We start from the raw sequence: 14,744 nt of genomic DNA, 5'->3' as shown, positions 1-14,744 counted from the left end.
AATGTACTCAATGGGTCTGGAATTAATAATTTATATAACATATGTACTTTTATTCATTGTCACTAATTTTCTTTTAGATAGGAACTATTTCATTTCCACTGTTTTTTAAAAGTGCATATTCGAATGCTAAATATATTGTCGGTCTTTCACAATCACTCATCGCCACGCTAATAAAGTAAATAGAAATCTGCGCCAATCCGTTGTTTTAGCTTATCCTTTTGGGCCGTTCATTCACGAGCACACAACGCCAGTTTCACTTCCCTTCCCTTGTACAACATCTTTCTAGATTACACTGCGTGCACATGGTGAATATTCAACCCTTCCACTTTATGCAATTCTAAAGGGTTTTGCATTGACGATCAGTTTTGGTGTGCCATTCCTCCATGGAGTAGGGCCGTGGTGGCCTGGTGGTAAGATCTCGGCTTCAGAACCAGAAGGTTTTCGGTTCGAGACCCGATTCCACCGAAGAACCGTCGTGTAAGCGAGTCTAGTGGATGTTAAATCCATCGGGCTAAACGTCCTCCCGCTGGTGTGGTGTGGAAGTTTGAAGGGAGCAACGCAGGTGTCATTCTTGTCATCAGACCGCGGTTCAAAATTACGAGGTCCATTCCAAAATCGCCCTAGTGTTGCTTAAAAACGAGACGTTAATGTAACTTAACTATAAAAAAAATTTCTTCCGTGGTGTAACTGATTGACTATCTTTGAAAGTATAGTTATTAAACGTGTTAAAAATAATTATGCTTTATTTTTTCGTAACTATTACTATTATTTTTCATTTTACTTATCTGCATTTCAATTGTCATCTTGAGATAATCAAAAAATTTTAATGATTTTTCACGGTAGGAAGACCTTAACGATGAAGCCAATCACCATAAGTAAAAACGAAAAAAACATAATTACATAATTTTTCCCACTGAATTGTTCCTTTTAAATGGTTCTTGCTCCCAAGATTTTCTTCACCTCTTAGAAAAGTAATTATTCTTAAAAGAATGTGCTCACAATAGAAGCCATGTTAAACTTGGGAAGTTATTCACTAATTAGTGAATAGGGATGCTTCTTCCTCCTTGAATACCGATAACTATTAACAATGGAGGTTTTCCCTCTCTTCGGTAGAGAAACCATCTATTATCAGAGAGGTTAATACCTCTCTTCCATTCAATTGAGCAGAAGACTTGAAAAGATTCTCGTTTAGAGTGAGAGCATTTATTCTCCTAATTAGACCCCTCATTTAGTGAATGGAGGCTTTAAGAGTATTGCTCTTTTTTTTTTTTAATATAACGGGCTAATAATAAACTAAATTTTATGGTGAAATGCAGTGTTTATTTTCGTATTAGTAATATTGAGAAAAGTATAGTAATAGTCAAAAAATTCGAGCTCGACACTTTGGCGAATCTCCACGTTTAAAACTTTCTTGAATTCGTGAAACACATTTTTGGAAAATGTCCGTCCGGCTATCTGTTTGTGACAAAGATAACTTAGAAACGATTTGAGCTAGATGAATGAAATTTGATATGTCATTGCACCAAATTCTGAGTAAAATCCGCTCCCTGAAAATCTGTCTGTCTGGCTTACTGTTCGAATATAAATTTGCACTATAACTACCAAACGAAGAGAGCTAGATAAATGAAATTCGGTGCACAGATTTTAACATCTATAGTGGAGACACCTTTCAAATTTTGAGCCAAATCCAATTAGTGGTTGACTGTCTGTTCATCTGTACTTTCAGAAACATATAAACGCGATAACTCAAAAACGCAAAGAGTTAAATATATCAAATTTGGTATGGGATTTTATGACTACAAGTGTAGCTTTTTCACAGATTTTTGTTTCGATCAAAAAGCACCTAAAATACAGATTCGACTTTCTAATGTTATTTACCGCATGCTAGAGCTTAATAGCTAAGGATGACACGATAGATTCATTAAAAATGTTAAATTCATGTCAAAAATTGATATTTCGTTACTATTGTACACCAGTGGCATGCTTGAGTTAGTGATACTTTGATGTTTGACAGTGTGAAAAGGATGATGCCGATATAACACGCTTATTAGGGATTATGCGATAAAGTTTTGTGGAATGCATTCCGGCTGGTTTTAATAGATACAACTCAAGTTTTTTACCTGATTAAATCATTTGACATTTAAACTTTGATTTGTGAAATCTTTTGTATTTTTGTATAGAAAAAACATAATTTTGCATAGATAAAATGAAGTTTGCTGTTGGAGAAATGCTGCTCTCTAATTATAAGACGGATGCAAACTATCTGTTTCTGTCGAGGCTTGACGATATGAAAAAGAGGATTCAGGTTTATGTGTTGCCTAGATCATCTCTACCTACATTTCAATGTTATGAAATACCCATGAAAATAACACTTATGCAATTTCAAAATGGCGGCAGTAATCTTCCTAAACCATAGTAAATTGCTTTTTGTTTGGGAAATCAGTCCGGTGGATTCATGAATTTTGCTCCCTGCAAATTATTTTTAGAATTTCCTACATTTTTTAAGTTCTTACAGTACACTTAGCTGTAAAATATGTTTTACTAAACGAGAATCTATACTTTTCTTCATGTTTTGTTTAATTTATAAAAAAAAAAAAAAAATGCTTTATGTATGTAAATTAATTCAAAAAATTGTTAGACGAAAATCAAAAAAAGATAATAATATAAAAGTAAAGAATTTACAGGAAAAGGAGAGAGAGAAAAAAAAATGAAGTAAAAGAAATTAATGAATTTAAAAAATTAATCAGTTTTTCCATACACATATATTATAAAGTTAAACCTTGAAATACAAGAATATAATTGTTTCCATGATTTGTTTCTCTAGAGTTAGTAAACAAAAATTACTTGCTGAATGTGGCATTGAAAATATTTTGCCACGCATTACAGCGGAAGTCGTCATTGCCATCAAAAGTCACCGACTGCAGTTCATTGACTGATTCTTTTCCCTGTTTTCCGCCTCCTGATCCGCAGGGAATGATGCTCTGACCCGACACATACAGTAGTTATCTATGAAAGGACTGCTAGTTTTCTAAAGGGAAGGAATTACTTTTTTTTTTCTTACAGTCCATTGGTGAAGTTTTTGTCTTGCATCAGTAAGCTACCTTTGGCCGTGAAGGCTTTTGTCGGTATTCTCAAACATCAAGTTGGCAATTTTATGTTCGGGATGTTGATAGTTGATTTATGCTGTCGTTAAATATTTGATAGTGGTGTTTTTTTTTTCCCTTTCAATTTTCCAATGTGTGATGTTAATTTTTTTTTTTTTAAATTGAGGAATCTTATAGAGAAGAAAAAATTAATATTGTCTCTCTTTTCTTGTTGATTTATAGAAAAAAAAATTGCCTTGCATTTTATGGAGTTAGTTCACTCTCACATGATAAACATCAAGTTAAAAGTACCTGTTTAATTCAATAATGCGCAGCGCATCTACTTATGGTGGATAAACGGACATATATAACGACTCATATATTCAGTTAGATATTAGATGGCACTAATAAGGGTCATCTTGTAGTTTGGTGTCTCTTGTATCGATTCTATTATTCCTTAGCTTTTTTTCTTATGCCGCGTAGTCCGTTACGATCTTCTTATCATCTCTCTCTATAAAATATTAAGATATGTGAAGGTTAAAAAAAAATAAAGAGTAATTTTTCTTTTACCGATGTCTACGATCGGCAATAACTTTGGTTTCAGAGCATAATTGGTAACTTCCTCATTGTTAAAGCATAACATCATAATCTGCTTTTACATTCGTATAAAACAATTTTTCCCTTATAAATTTCTTATAATATGTGGAGAAGAGAACAGAATTCCATGAAGATTTGGATGAAATGGTTTCATATCTAAGCTTTTAGAACTGTGAGCATTTTATATTATCTTTTTAAGTATATTTTAATTTTGAAGAGTATAGACTGGAGTAATGATGATACTCGAAGGAGCAATTAGTTTTGTTTATAAAACTCCTTATATAATAAATAACACATTCCCTCAATTCGGGTATTTTTTAACCAATGGATAGAGTTTCATTTTTGTCTTTATTTATGTGTAGTATTAATTGTTAGTTGCCTTTTATGCTCTTTATAATTTTGAACTTGTGCTTAAAGATCTGAACATCTTTGGCAAATTGTTATCTTCTGTTTATCACTTAAAAGGAATTATTTCATTGTGATAGTTGACCATTTTAGGTTACGAGGAATATGTTTTTAACTAATGTGTTATATAAATAATTCGTTAATGGGCAGCCAAAGTTTTAGTCCAATCGTGTGTTTTATTTTATTTCTAATGATTAAACTATTAATTTATTTCCATTCTTTCTCTTTTATTTATACTGTCACGAATTTTGAAATTAAACATTTTTGGTTGCTTCGGTTTTCTTACAGGTATTTTTAAAAAATTATTTAAAACATGTATTTAAAAAAAAATTCTTGCATGTATTATTCGCAAAACCAGCTGCATTTTACTTTGGATTTGCACTTTTTCATTTGCTAGTGACGAGACATTGATGAATCGTATTTTTTTTTAATCGTCATGCATGATTGCTTCATAAATAAGGTCTTTAATATTTTATCAAGAATAAAAATGTTAAATCATCAAAATGGTGATTGTTCGAAAAGCATCATGCTTCATATTTACTGGTCAATGATTTCTTGATGGAAGTATTTTTTTTTTGAAAAGCGTTCAAGCTTATTTCTTTGCTAAGAAGATATAAGATTGCGAACACCTACTTAGAAATTCATGAATCGAAATCTCTTGATGTTTAGTATGATAGAACTGATCGATTCGAAAGTAAGCCGCACGATCGAAAGCAAACAGCAAATGTAGAGCACAGCAGTTAAACAAAAACCCATCGATCATTTAATTACCTGATATTTATTCACTCTTAGCCTATTTTCATTTTCATGGAAGTTGCTCCAAATCAGGCAGACTACTTACGATGCTGTTTGTTTTTACTGGCTTTTCGTTTTTATGTTTCGCCACGTGACAGCTGAAACAAAAAAATAAGTGTAATTAGTGAATAAAATAGGGTTTCGAATAAAAAAGGTCACTGGGCAATACCTCTGCTCTGCACTGAACTGAACTGCCTTATATCCTTGCAAACTGACTACGTCAATGAAAGGTGGACCACACTTTCCAGCAATTAGCTGGAGGACATGTCTTTCATTTAACGGTTTTTTCAGTTCAGGCGAACTGATTGACCTACTCGATTGAGATTGTACTTTGTTTATTGCATTTTTTTTCCCCCATCATCTTTGACACTATCATTTTACATTTTCAAGGCTATAAGAAGTCAGTGCACTTTCTTAAGCCTTGAAGTTTCGTTTGATTTTTTTAATGAATATAATAAGGTTATTTATTGTTAATTGTATCTCTTTGAAAATTCCAATGCTAGTTCAGAATATTCGGATAAAGAAATTTCATTGAATTGTTGTAGAAATTATGGAAAGAAGTTCAAATATTTTGTGATGTAAATACCTCTAAGTATAAGTTTTGCTCGATTTGCCGTGAGCCACATAATCAAAAGATATTTTTTTTTTAAATAAAGGATTTATATGAACGTTTATAATATGAACATTTATCATGTCATCCATGTCGCTTGATGTTCAAATATGTGTTCGCTACAGAGAAAACATTATGTATCTTCGAAACTCGTGTCATTTTTTTCATACTGGCGTTAACTATAATGGGATAAGCAGTGTCGTGGAACTTGATTACCGAAGAACTCAAATTGTAGAATCAATTAGTTACATTTAAGAGAAGAATTGCACTTTTTAAATACTTATCTTCTTCAAATTCTTTAAAACTAAAATGATTCTAATCAAGTATAGGAAAATATATAGGATATAGACCTTTTGACAATATGGGAATCAATTCAAGCTATATTTCTCATAAATGAATAAATAAAATAAAAAAATAATTTGATGTTGCACAGATATGATGATATCAAAAACAAATCTGTGAAAAGAATGTTCTAGATTTGTGTTTCGATAATAGAAGGAAAAGGGAGAATATATTTAACCATCCTCTGATTTGTTTTAGAAAGGGAAAAGAAAATTTGTTAATTAGCTACACAAAATTTAGTAATTCAATTAAATCTGGTTGACATTTTGAAAATAATACATTTTCAATTACAATTGAACCAGTTGAGTGCTGAAGATGGCGTTATCATGTTAATGTAAAACTGCGTTTGAACTAATATGATCTAGTGTTAAAAAATGTGTTTAAACTAATATATTATATATTAAATTACTAATATATTAAGTAACTTTCGTACTTAACCCTACCTGGCATACATTTGAAGATGAGAGAATATATGGATTTCATTTTTTTAAGAGTCCTATTTTAATATTTGAACCTTACCATCATTTTATAAATGTTTCGCATCTGTTGAAAATGAGGCGTTAACCTAACAAATAAGACCAATCTTTGAGCTTTCCCTGAAAATGTTGACCACTTTTTCGTTTTAAATCTCTTCTTCTTTTAAACTCTTTGATTCGAAATTAAAATATTTGGATGAAATGTACTTGCAGTCAAAATGTTCATATTAAATTATTTTAAACCTCCATATGCCCTCACAATGTCCATTGTGCCTTATTGAACCAAGCAAGACTTTCAGTGTGAATCAAACCGCATTAAATTTCTCTCTGCACTTGAAGCACTTTCGCGGCGATCCTTGCGGCATATCCCGTGACCGAAATTCCTGAGTGTAGCAAAACGTGGATTTAGTCTCTGGGTAGTATTGCGTTACGACAAAGAGGCTTTTGTATGATGAGAATGTTAAGGGATACTGCAGCTGACCTCGCATATTTACCTTATATTCCCTGTTTGCGATAAATTTTTTGGCTGCTTTGTCGGAATAGCAAATGTTATCTTAAGCAGCATGTGTTGAAAAATCTGTTTAGTAAGTTGTTTAGATAAGGTGATTTCTTTTTTGTGGAATCTTTTTTCTATTATCTGTTGATGTATAGCGAGTCATCATTCATCATCAAGTTTCCCGCCGTACAAATAAAGAGTTCAAAGATCTTATTACCTCGTAGATTTGAGACAGCAAAATTTTTATCATGGTAAATTTTTTTAGTGATAGTATACTGATAGAAGGAAAAGTGACGTTAAATTGCATGCTGAAATATAACCTACCAATTATTCTGCTCAAAATAAACTCAAATAAATCGGTTTTGTTTTCTTCCCGCTCTCCTTTCTTCCATGCGTGGCAGTGATGGCCTAGTGGTAAGGTCTCGGCTTTGGAACCAGAAGGTTTTCGGTTCGATACCTGATTCCACCGATGAACTGTAGTGTAAGCGAGTCTGGTGCACGTTAAATCCGTTAATGCTAATACCTTTCCACTGGTATGATGTGGAAGCTTGGAGAGGGGGTGCCAGCTCAGATGTTGTCCTCGTCATCTGACCGTGGTTCAAAGTTATGGGGTCCGTCTCAAAATAGTCCTAGTGTTGCTTTAAAAGAACAGGACGTTAATATAACTAAACTAAACTAAAATTATTCTATGTGAAGATGCGAGATTCAGAGAATTAGCTACAATCAAAATAACTGTAAATCAATGCTATTTTTCCTTTATGTTCGATGCACAATAGAATCTGGCAAAATGCATCATATTTCAAGATATATTCTGTAATCTCTTTAGTGACTATGAGATTCACTTGTTCGTTGTGTTTTTAAAGATTTTTTTTAATGAAATTATAAATTCATAAGCAAACCAAAATATATTGTATGAAAATTCCGAAGAGTTAGTGTATTATATCTGCCTCACTGAATTGTAGTCAACATAAAATTAATACTGTAGCCGCTTTTGTAATATTAACCATAATAGACTGATGATGTCAGAGGCAGCGTCCTCTGATGCCTTGTGGCGCTATAACTCATTTCAGGTCAGGCGATATCATGTGTTACATGCTTTCATCCATGCTCTTATATATATTTAAAATTATTCTAAACTTACATATGTAAATTATCTGTCTATCTGTAACATAACCTGTAAATAAATACTTGTTACATTGATTTGGACTTTTTACTGAACTCCTTAACGACCCCACAATACTAACGCCATAGTTTAAAAAAAAATTAACTTTAAAAAAATTCGCAAATGAAATTATTATGTACAAAAAAATAGTATCATTTCGAGAGAAAAAAAAAATCGACCGCATTTCTCTTAAATATCATTTGGAAGATCGCCTGATAATAATTTTAGGAGAACAATGCCGAGTAATATTTCAACGAATGTTTCCTCGCCTGGTTTATTATCTTCTCGCATCGCTAGAATTTTCGGGCTACTAAACACTCCATCACAAAAGATCCCGAGCATCATTTCCAAGAGCCTCCTAATACATACTCTGGTTGGTAATATGAATTGTTAAAGCCCAGCCATGATTCCTTTATTTGCATTTACGTCACGTATCCGAATAGAAAAGGATTCTACCTCTCCCCTTTTCATCCAATTCTTTTCTTGGGCTATTCAGAAGGAAATCATATAATATTCATTGGCGGGTGAAAGAGGCGTTGTAATAGTTGCCATGGTAACTCTCCCTCCCGCTAGTAATCGGTTTTGTCGGTGAAAATTCCGGTGCCTCTGGCAGCAGCACTTTTGCAGAAGACAGCCATGAAATCAGACATCATTTAGTTTAGAGTGACCCTGGAGCTAAGCCGTGACCCACTATTAGGCGTTGCTCTCTTGAGAGTTTTTATTTTTATAAATTTGTTTGCTGCTTGCGATGTGAATGGGCCTTTTACTCCTTAACATCCACTTGTGTGCTGCGCAAGTTCGAAAGTGCAACTGTTGTCTTACATCTCTCTAAGTAGCGGGTTATTTTTCAATCGAACTCTCCCTTTTTCGCTGCAGTATGTGTTTTGATTAGTTGGAACGAAGACTTCGTAGAAGAAAGACTGTGTTCAGATCTTAGCCGGCGTTATTAAATTCTTATAAAGAACAAACGGCACTTGTGGTGTTGACAGCAAGCGGTATATTGATATTTTTTATCTTTGCCTTTTGCATTTAACATAGCTACAGTTGGAGTATCTAGTAGTCATTAAATGTAAAATATGCTGATTTATTGTATTATCTTAAAATAATACGTAAATCCTACAGAATTCTCTAAAGTAAACCAGTATATGCCCTAATAGGAAGCATACACTTCTGAAGAACTTGTTCTAGAAAAACTATTCAAATTTGTGTTTATACTTTTGTTGTGAAGAAGTTCTTGCGTTTTGAACTTTTCATTATAAAAACTAACTCAAATAGCGTGTATTGAAGCGTTGACAGTTTTCGTGCTGTTAAAAAAAGATTGTCCAAATTGAAGAGTAAGAAAAAAACGCATACAAATGCAGAAGCAAACAGTTTCTGAAAATGAAAAAGCGTATCGAACCGTCTTTTATATTCAGTAATTTATCAAAGTAGAGTTGCACTTACTGACCTTATTTAATATTGACGAGCAGAATTTTTTTTATCCCAAGACTGGCATAAGTCGATAAATGGCTTTCCATATATCTTAGTGGCTGCCTTTTTCATGCTACAGTAGTGATGGATTGAAAGCTGTCTGTGTACCAGAAGCTTAAAGTATCCTTTATTTATAGATATCGAACCTGAATGTTTTCTGTTTCATGAACGTTTTTATTAAGGTTGGCACGGGCAACAGTACTACGTTTGCATTATTTTCAAGTGTTAGAACAGTCACGTATCTTTGCATGCTAGATTAGCTTAGTTTATATGCTAAGTTTTCTAAAAGTCGAGACTCATTGTCAACATGTCTAAGTTGGAATAAGAAATTGTGAATTTATAATGGTTGTAGATTATGAAGAACCAGATACTTTTGACGAACATTGTATACGTTCGCGATCAGTGTCAGTGCAATGTGATGATAGTATTTTGTCATGGGATGAGAATGTGGCGAGATCCAGAAGTTCTTCGCTTTCAAGTTCTATATGGGAATGGGGGAGAAGGTAAGAAAATTGAATCCGAATTCTTTTTTAGCCTTAATCTATTTGTTATTATTCTTGGATGTATTATTTTTTTTAAAAACATATTGTTTAAATTTTTCTTAAATTTAGATTTACATCAGCAGTATGTCAATGTGGCTAATGATTTTTAAAGCAATTTTTTCCATTTTAATTGCGTGAAGCATTATAAGAATAACTTGCATAATTAGTTCGTTTCGATTGAAAATTCGATAACTTTTAAAAACTTATCGTATGAAATTAGTTAGGCTAAAATTGTTTATTATTAAGACGCTGGGCATTGCTTGCTGATTGTAAGTTAATACAAATTACTCGCATGATTTTTTTTTTTTTTTTTTTTTCGAATTTGTTTAGACTTTATTCTTTCTTGAAATAGGCATTCTTAAATGTTTTTAAGGAAAGTTATAATAAAGTTTTATTTTATTCACAACTCTGAAACCAATTGCTTTTTTAATTAAGAATTGATGTTAAATGAAATAATCAACTACGAGTTTTTAAAGTTACCTAGGAATCGCCACATAGTATTTCAGATTTCAAAAATATGTTTATATTGTCAGATACAGACATCGCAGTTGGCATCCTAATTTGAAATTTCTTTCTAGTTAGAAATAATATCAAATAACATCGTAAACCATCATTCATATTATAATATAACAATAATTTCTCCCATAAGATAATGATATATTGAAATCTGAATGCAAGATATGCACTTTTACTGCTTTATATGTTTGACATTTTGCTTAAATTAATCGCAAATATTGAATATAACTGAGAATCAAGTTTTATTTATTTATCTTGTATCATCAATTATATAATGAATGCGTAGAATTATTGATCATTTTTATTGTATATGTCAGTAAAAAATATTAAGATTCTTGCAAAATCTATATGATAATAAAGTATTATTTGTTCTTTTTACTCTTTTCAACTGCGAATTCTAATGGATTCTCCGCAGCGATTTCCTATATTTGGAATATTACTCTTTATAATACATATTAAATATGCATTGAATCCATCATTATAATCCATTGTCTCCTTTTTAATACAACTAATTTAATTTTTTTTAAATGTACTGGAGATCTCATAATTTTAAATATATATAAAAAGTGGAAGGAATTTAATTTGCAATTTCAGGTTATTGGCTCTTTTAATTCATTACTGATTCGGATGAAGAAAGCGTTTTAAAAAAATGCCCTTTCAAATATAACTTATCAACGAACATTAAATATTTTTTTTAAAAAAAAAAGCATTTCTGTTCCTTAACTTGATCTTCTCTTAAAAATTGAATGATTCAAAAATTGCTATGTGTTTATCATTATTTATCGACTTATCCTCTGATGACATTGTAAATGAATGATAATTTTTCTACAGGGAAAAGAAATCTTTCTTTAAAGCTTTGTCGAAAAGTTTATTTAGAAAGACCCGTAACTATTGACAGAAGCGGCTTCTTCTTAATTATTAAAGTATTAGCATTGTTCATCATCTGTAGCAAAGTCAAATATTTATCTGGATTTTCTTCGGTCAAATTTCTTTTGCATTTTTTATATTTCCATTCTATATCTTTTTATATAGTATCTGTACTGGCAGATATTCGGACAATACTTTCAAAGCTTAAATTGTGGTAACTCACGTGATTATGTTGACAAAAAATAATACTTTGAGGCAAATCACGTGATTTTCAATCTTCATCGTGTAATTAGTTATTTAGTGGTTGTTTTTATTATATTTATAAATTAACCATGACTTCTTGTGGATAAAATTGATTAGAAAAAAATAACTCACTTTCAAAAACGAAACAGAATTAAATTTCATTCAATCGTATGAAAGAAAATAATCTTTCTGTGAGACCTTTTCGTAATATTGCCCTCATATTTCAAATTAAAGGTAGCGGAAATATTGATAAAAATGGATGTTCATATTTTATTAAGGAATTAATTATCTGAAATGCGTTTGAAAAAAACGTGTGAATTCTTACTTTATAATATACATATCCAACTAAAAGCGTCTTAACATATTTATACTTGCGTAAAATTATACTAGGATTATTCGAATTTTCTACGTATTTTTGTAAGATTGTAAATATAATGTAGTTTTGTATGTATTTTTAAGTATTCCTAAGTTTGTCGAGAAAAAGGAATGTCTCGCTGTTCTTAAGATGTGCGTGTATTATATTAAATTGCCTCATAAAGAACATCATATGCGATTTTATTTTTATGTATTTTCTCTGTACATAAAAGTCACGCAATGCGTTTTCTTTTTTGAAAACGGTACCATAGTTACCTGAATAATCCGTTCAAAGCAATTGCCACGAAATCGATTAAATCAGTGTGATGGAGAAATCATGTCATTTTTATTAAGGGAATGGGGAATTCATATACCTGTTTCTCCTCTTGTTCTAAAACTTTTACTTAATACAAAATATAATTAATTAGAACTTGGTATAAAAAATGAATTTGTGCAATTAATTCCCTCCCCCCTTTTTTTTAATGAATGAGAAATGTTTTATGGTGAAATTAATGTAACATTATTAGAATGTGTGGAATGTATGTTTATTAGTTTTGGCATCTGTGGGAAAATATATAATCAAAATATCAGGAAAAATATCAGACTTCCCTGAATCCGAAAAGCACATTTTTGGAATTATGTCTGTCTGTCTGTGAACACGATAATTCAGAAATGCTTTGAATTAGACGGATGAAATGTGAAGTATGATTTTCACTCCAAATTTGTTGATTTTTATCGAGTTTTGAACGGAATCCATTCAAAGGAATTCTGGCTGTTTGAATATAATTTAACAGGATAATTACAAATTGAAGAGAACTAGATGGATGCAATTTGGTACACAGATTTAACATTTTAAGTGTAGATATGTATTGAATTTTGAACCATATCTGTCGAAGTGCTGACCGCTTATCTGTCCGCCTTTACTTTCATAAGAATGTAAAAGCGACAAAAAAAAAAAAAATAAATAAAAATAAAAATAAACTACAATGATTTTTAATATATAAAATTTTGTACGTAATTTTGTGACTGCGGTTGTAGTTCTGTGTGAAATATTGGTTTCAATTGGTTCGAAAAGAAATGTCCAAAATATATATTTATTTTTTACTGTGCGTGTATGTATTAACCGCGTCCCAACAATTAGTCTTTAAAAAAATCACTAAAGATAGCAAACTTATAAGCCGTTTTGTAATTATTTTTCACCAGTAGTATGTGGTTAATTAGGCGCAAGTATATTTATCAGAGGATATACGAAAACATTTTGGGAAAACCTCTCTCGTTAGTTGATCTCTACATGTGCATAAACCAGACATTCAAACTTATGAAGGATTCGATCCACAATTTGTTTTGTATTTACAATTCTGATAACAAAATTCCATCCATCTAGCTCAATTCGTTTTTAAATTGCAGCGTTCACAAGCAAACTGATAGATAGGCAAACTTCTAATAAACGTATATTGTTCAAAACTTAATACACATGCTTAGTTTTAGTTTTTTTTTTAATCACATACCAAATTTCACTTTTCTAGCCTAATTTTATTGTTGATTGGGCTTTTAGACTGACAAATTCAGAAAAAAAAATTATAAGACCTAGAGAAATCTAAAACTGGAAAGATTCTTCTAATCTTGATGTCGAATTTTTTGGAAATTTTAATACTTATTATACTTTGAGAAAATATAAAGCAATGAATTAAAATAAAACACATCTTATTTTAGATCAACAACGAAGATATTTTCCAGGTTATTGATTTTATTTCCAGCATGAAATATTTTCGTTATTTCCATTTTTATAACGATAATTTTTCCTATTTTTTAGACTTCTGGAATCGGATGCGAAGTCCTTGAACTCCCTTGCATCTGGGCATTCTAGGAAGTCGTCTAGCACTAGCTTGGTCTCAGTAGCTTCAGTTGACAGTAAACAAAGTGCTAACACTGAAGAAGACAAAGAAGAAGATGTGTGGCAAGTTTGGGGATCAGTTGTCAATGAATGGGAGACATATTTCAAGAAGAAAAATTCTTTTGTCAAGGTATACATCATTTGTATCTAACTTCCGTAATGTACAGTTGCTCGAAAATGAAATTGATAAATAGAGAGAAAGAACGTAATAGATGAACCATATCAAACATTAAAAAATAATGTAGTTATTAATGGATTTTATTCCGTTTTAATCATTGTCTTGCTTAAGGTTGAACATAATTGAAATATTTTTTTGAACGTATGGTTAGAATTCTTTGTTACAAAATATACTGGAAGTGTGGAAAATAGTTACAAAATATACTGGAAGTTCTAATTGTGCACTGTTAGCTAATTTCTAAACAAAGACAGTTGAATATTTTCAACTGGAAAATACTTTAAATGGCACAAAAAATTATATTTAATGTTATTTGAGTGAATTATTTGAAAAAAAAATCGGGAAGTTAAATTTCTTTTGCAATCATCCGTCGTATTTGTCATATTTGGTGAAATACCTTCGGTACCATTAGTATAGACCATATCACTGGCTGCCTGGAGAAATATATCCATCAAAGCTTGTTCAAGACGGCCGTTGATTGGCTTAAAAATCAAAGCTTCATAATTCGGACAGTTTTAATCATAGATGTGCAACTTTTTTCTCCTCTAAAATGTTAGTACGGCATGAATACTTTATTAAAGATGAGTATTACGGCCAAAAACTGTTTAAAAATTTAAATTTCCTAATTTTTTCAATATAATACTCTACGTCCTTTTAAGCATTGTTTTTCACTGGAAATATTTGCTTCCAGCGACTTAGAAAATATTTTGTGTTTGG

The 14,744-nt window shown here is 31.3% G+C and overlaps 1 protein-coding gene across 11 annotated transcripts in view; it reads left to right on the top strand.

Moving 5' to 3' along the window:
- Positions 1–14,744, top strand: part of LOC129980952 (ecotropic viral integration site 5 ortholog-like) — a 173,746-nt gene that overhangs the window by 143,752 nt on the left and 15,250 nt on the right. For 10 of the 11 annotated variants that reach the window (XM_056091470.1, XM_056091472.1, XM_056091469.1 and 7 more), the window contains one exon: positions 13,772–13,982. In XM_056091470.1, coding sequence (XP_055947445.1) covers positions 13,772–13,982 — 211 coding nt within the window. Of the gene's footprint in view, positions 1–9,081; positions 9,940–13,771; positions 13,983–14,744 lie in introns of those variants that run through there. The other variant, XM_056091475.1, reaches the window with a different exon arrangement.

This window comes from Argiope bruennichi, chromosome 8, assembly GCF_947563725.1.
Source record: "Argiope bruennichi chromosome 8, qqArgBrue1.1, whole genome shotgun sequence".
Classification (NCBI taxonomy): Eukaryota; Metazoa; Arthropoda; class Arachnida; order Araneae; family Araneidae; genus Argiope; species Argiope bruennichi.
Note: the sequence above shows the minus strand (reverse complement) of the source record. Positions and strands in the feature narration are given on the sequence as shown.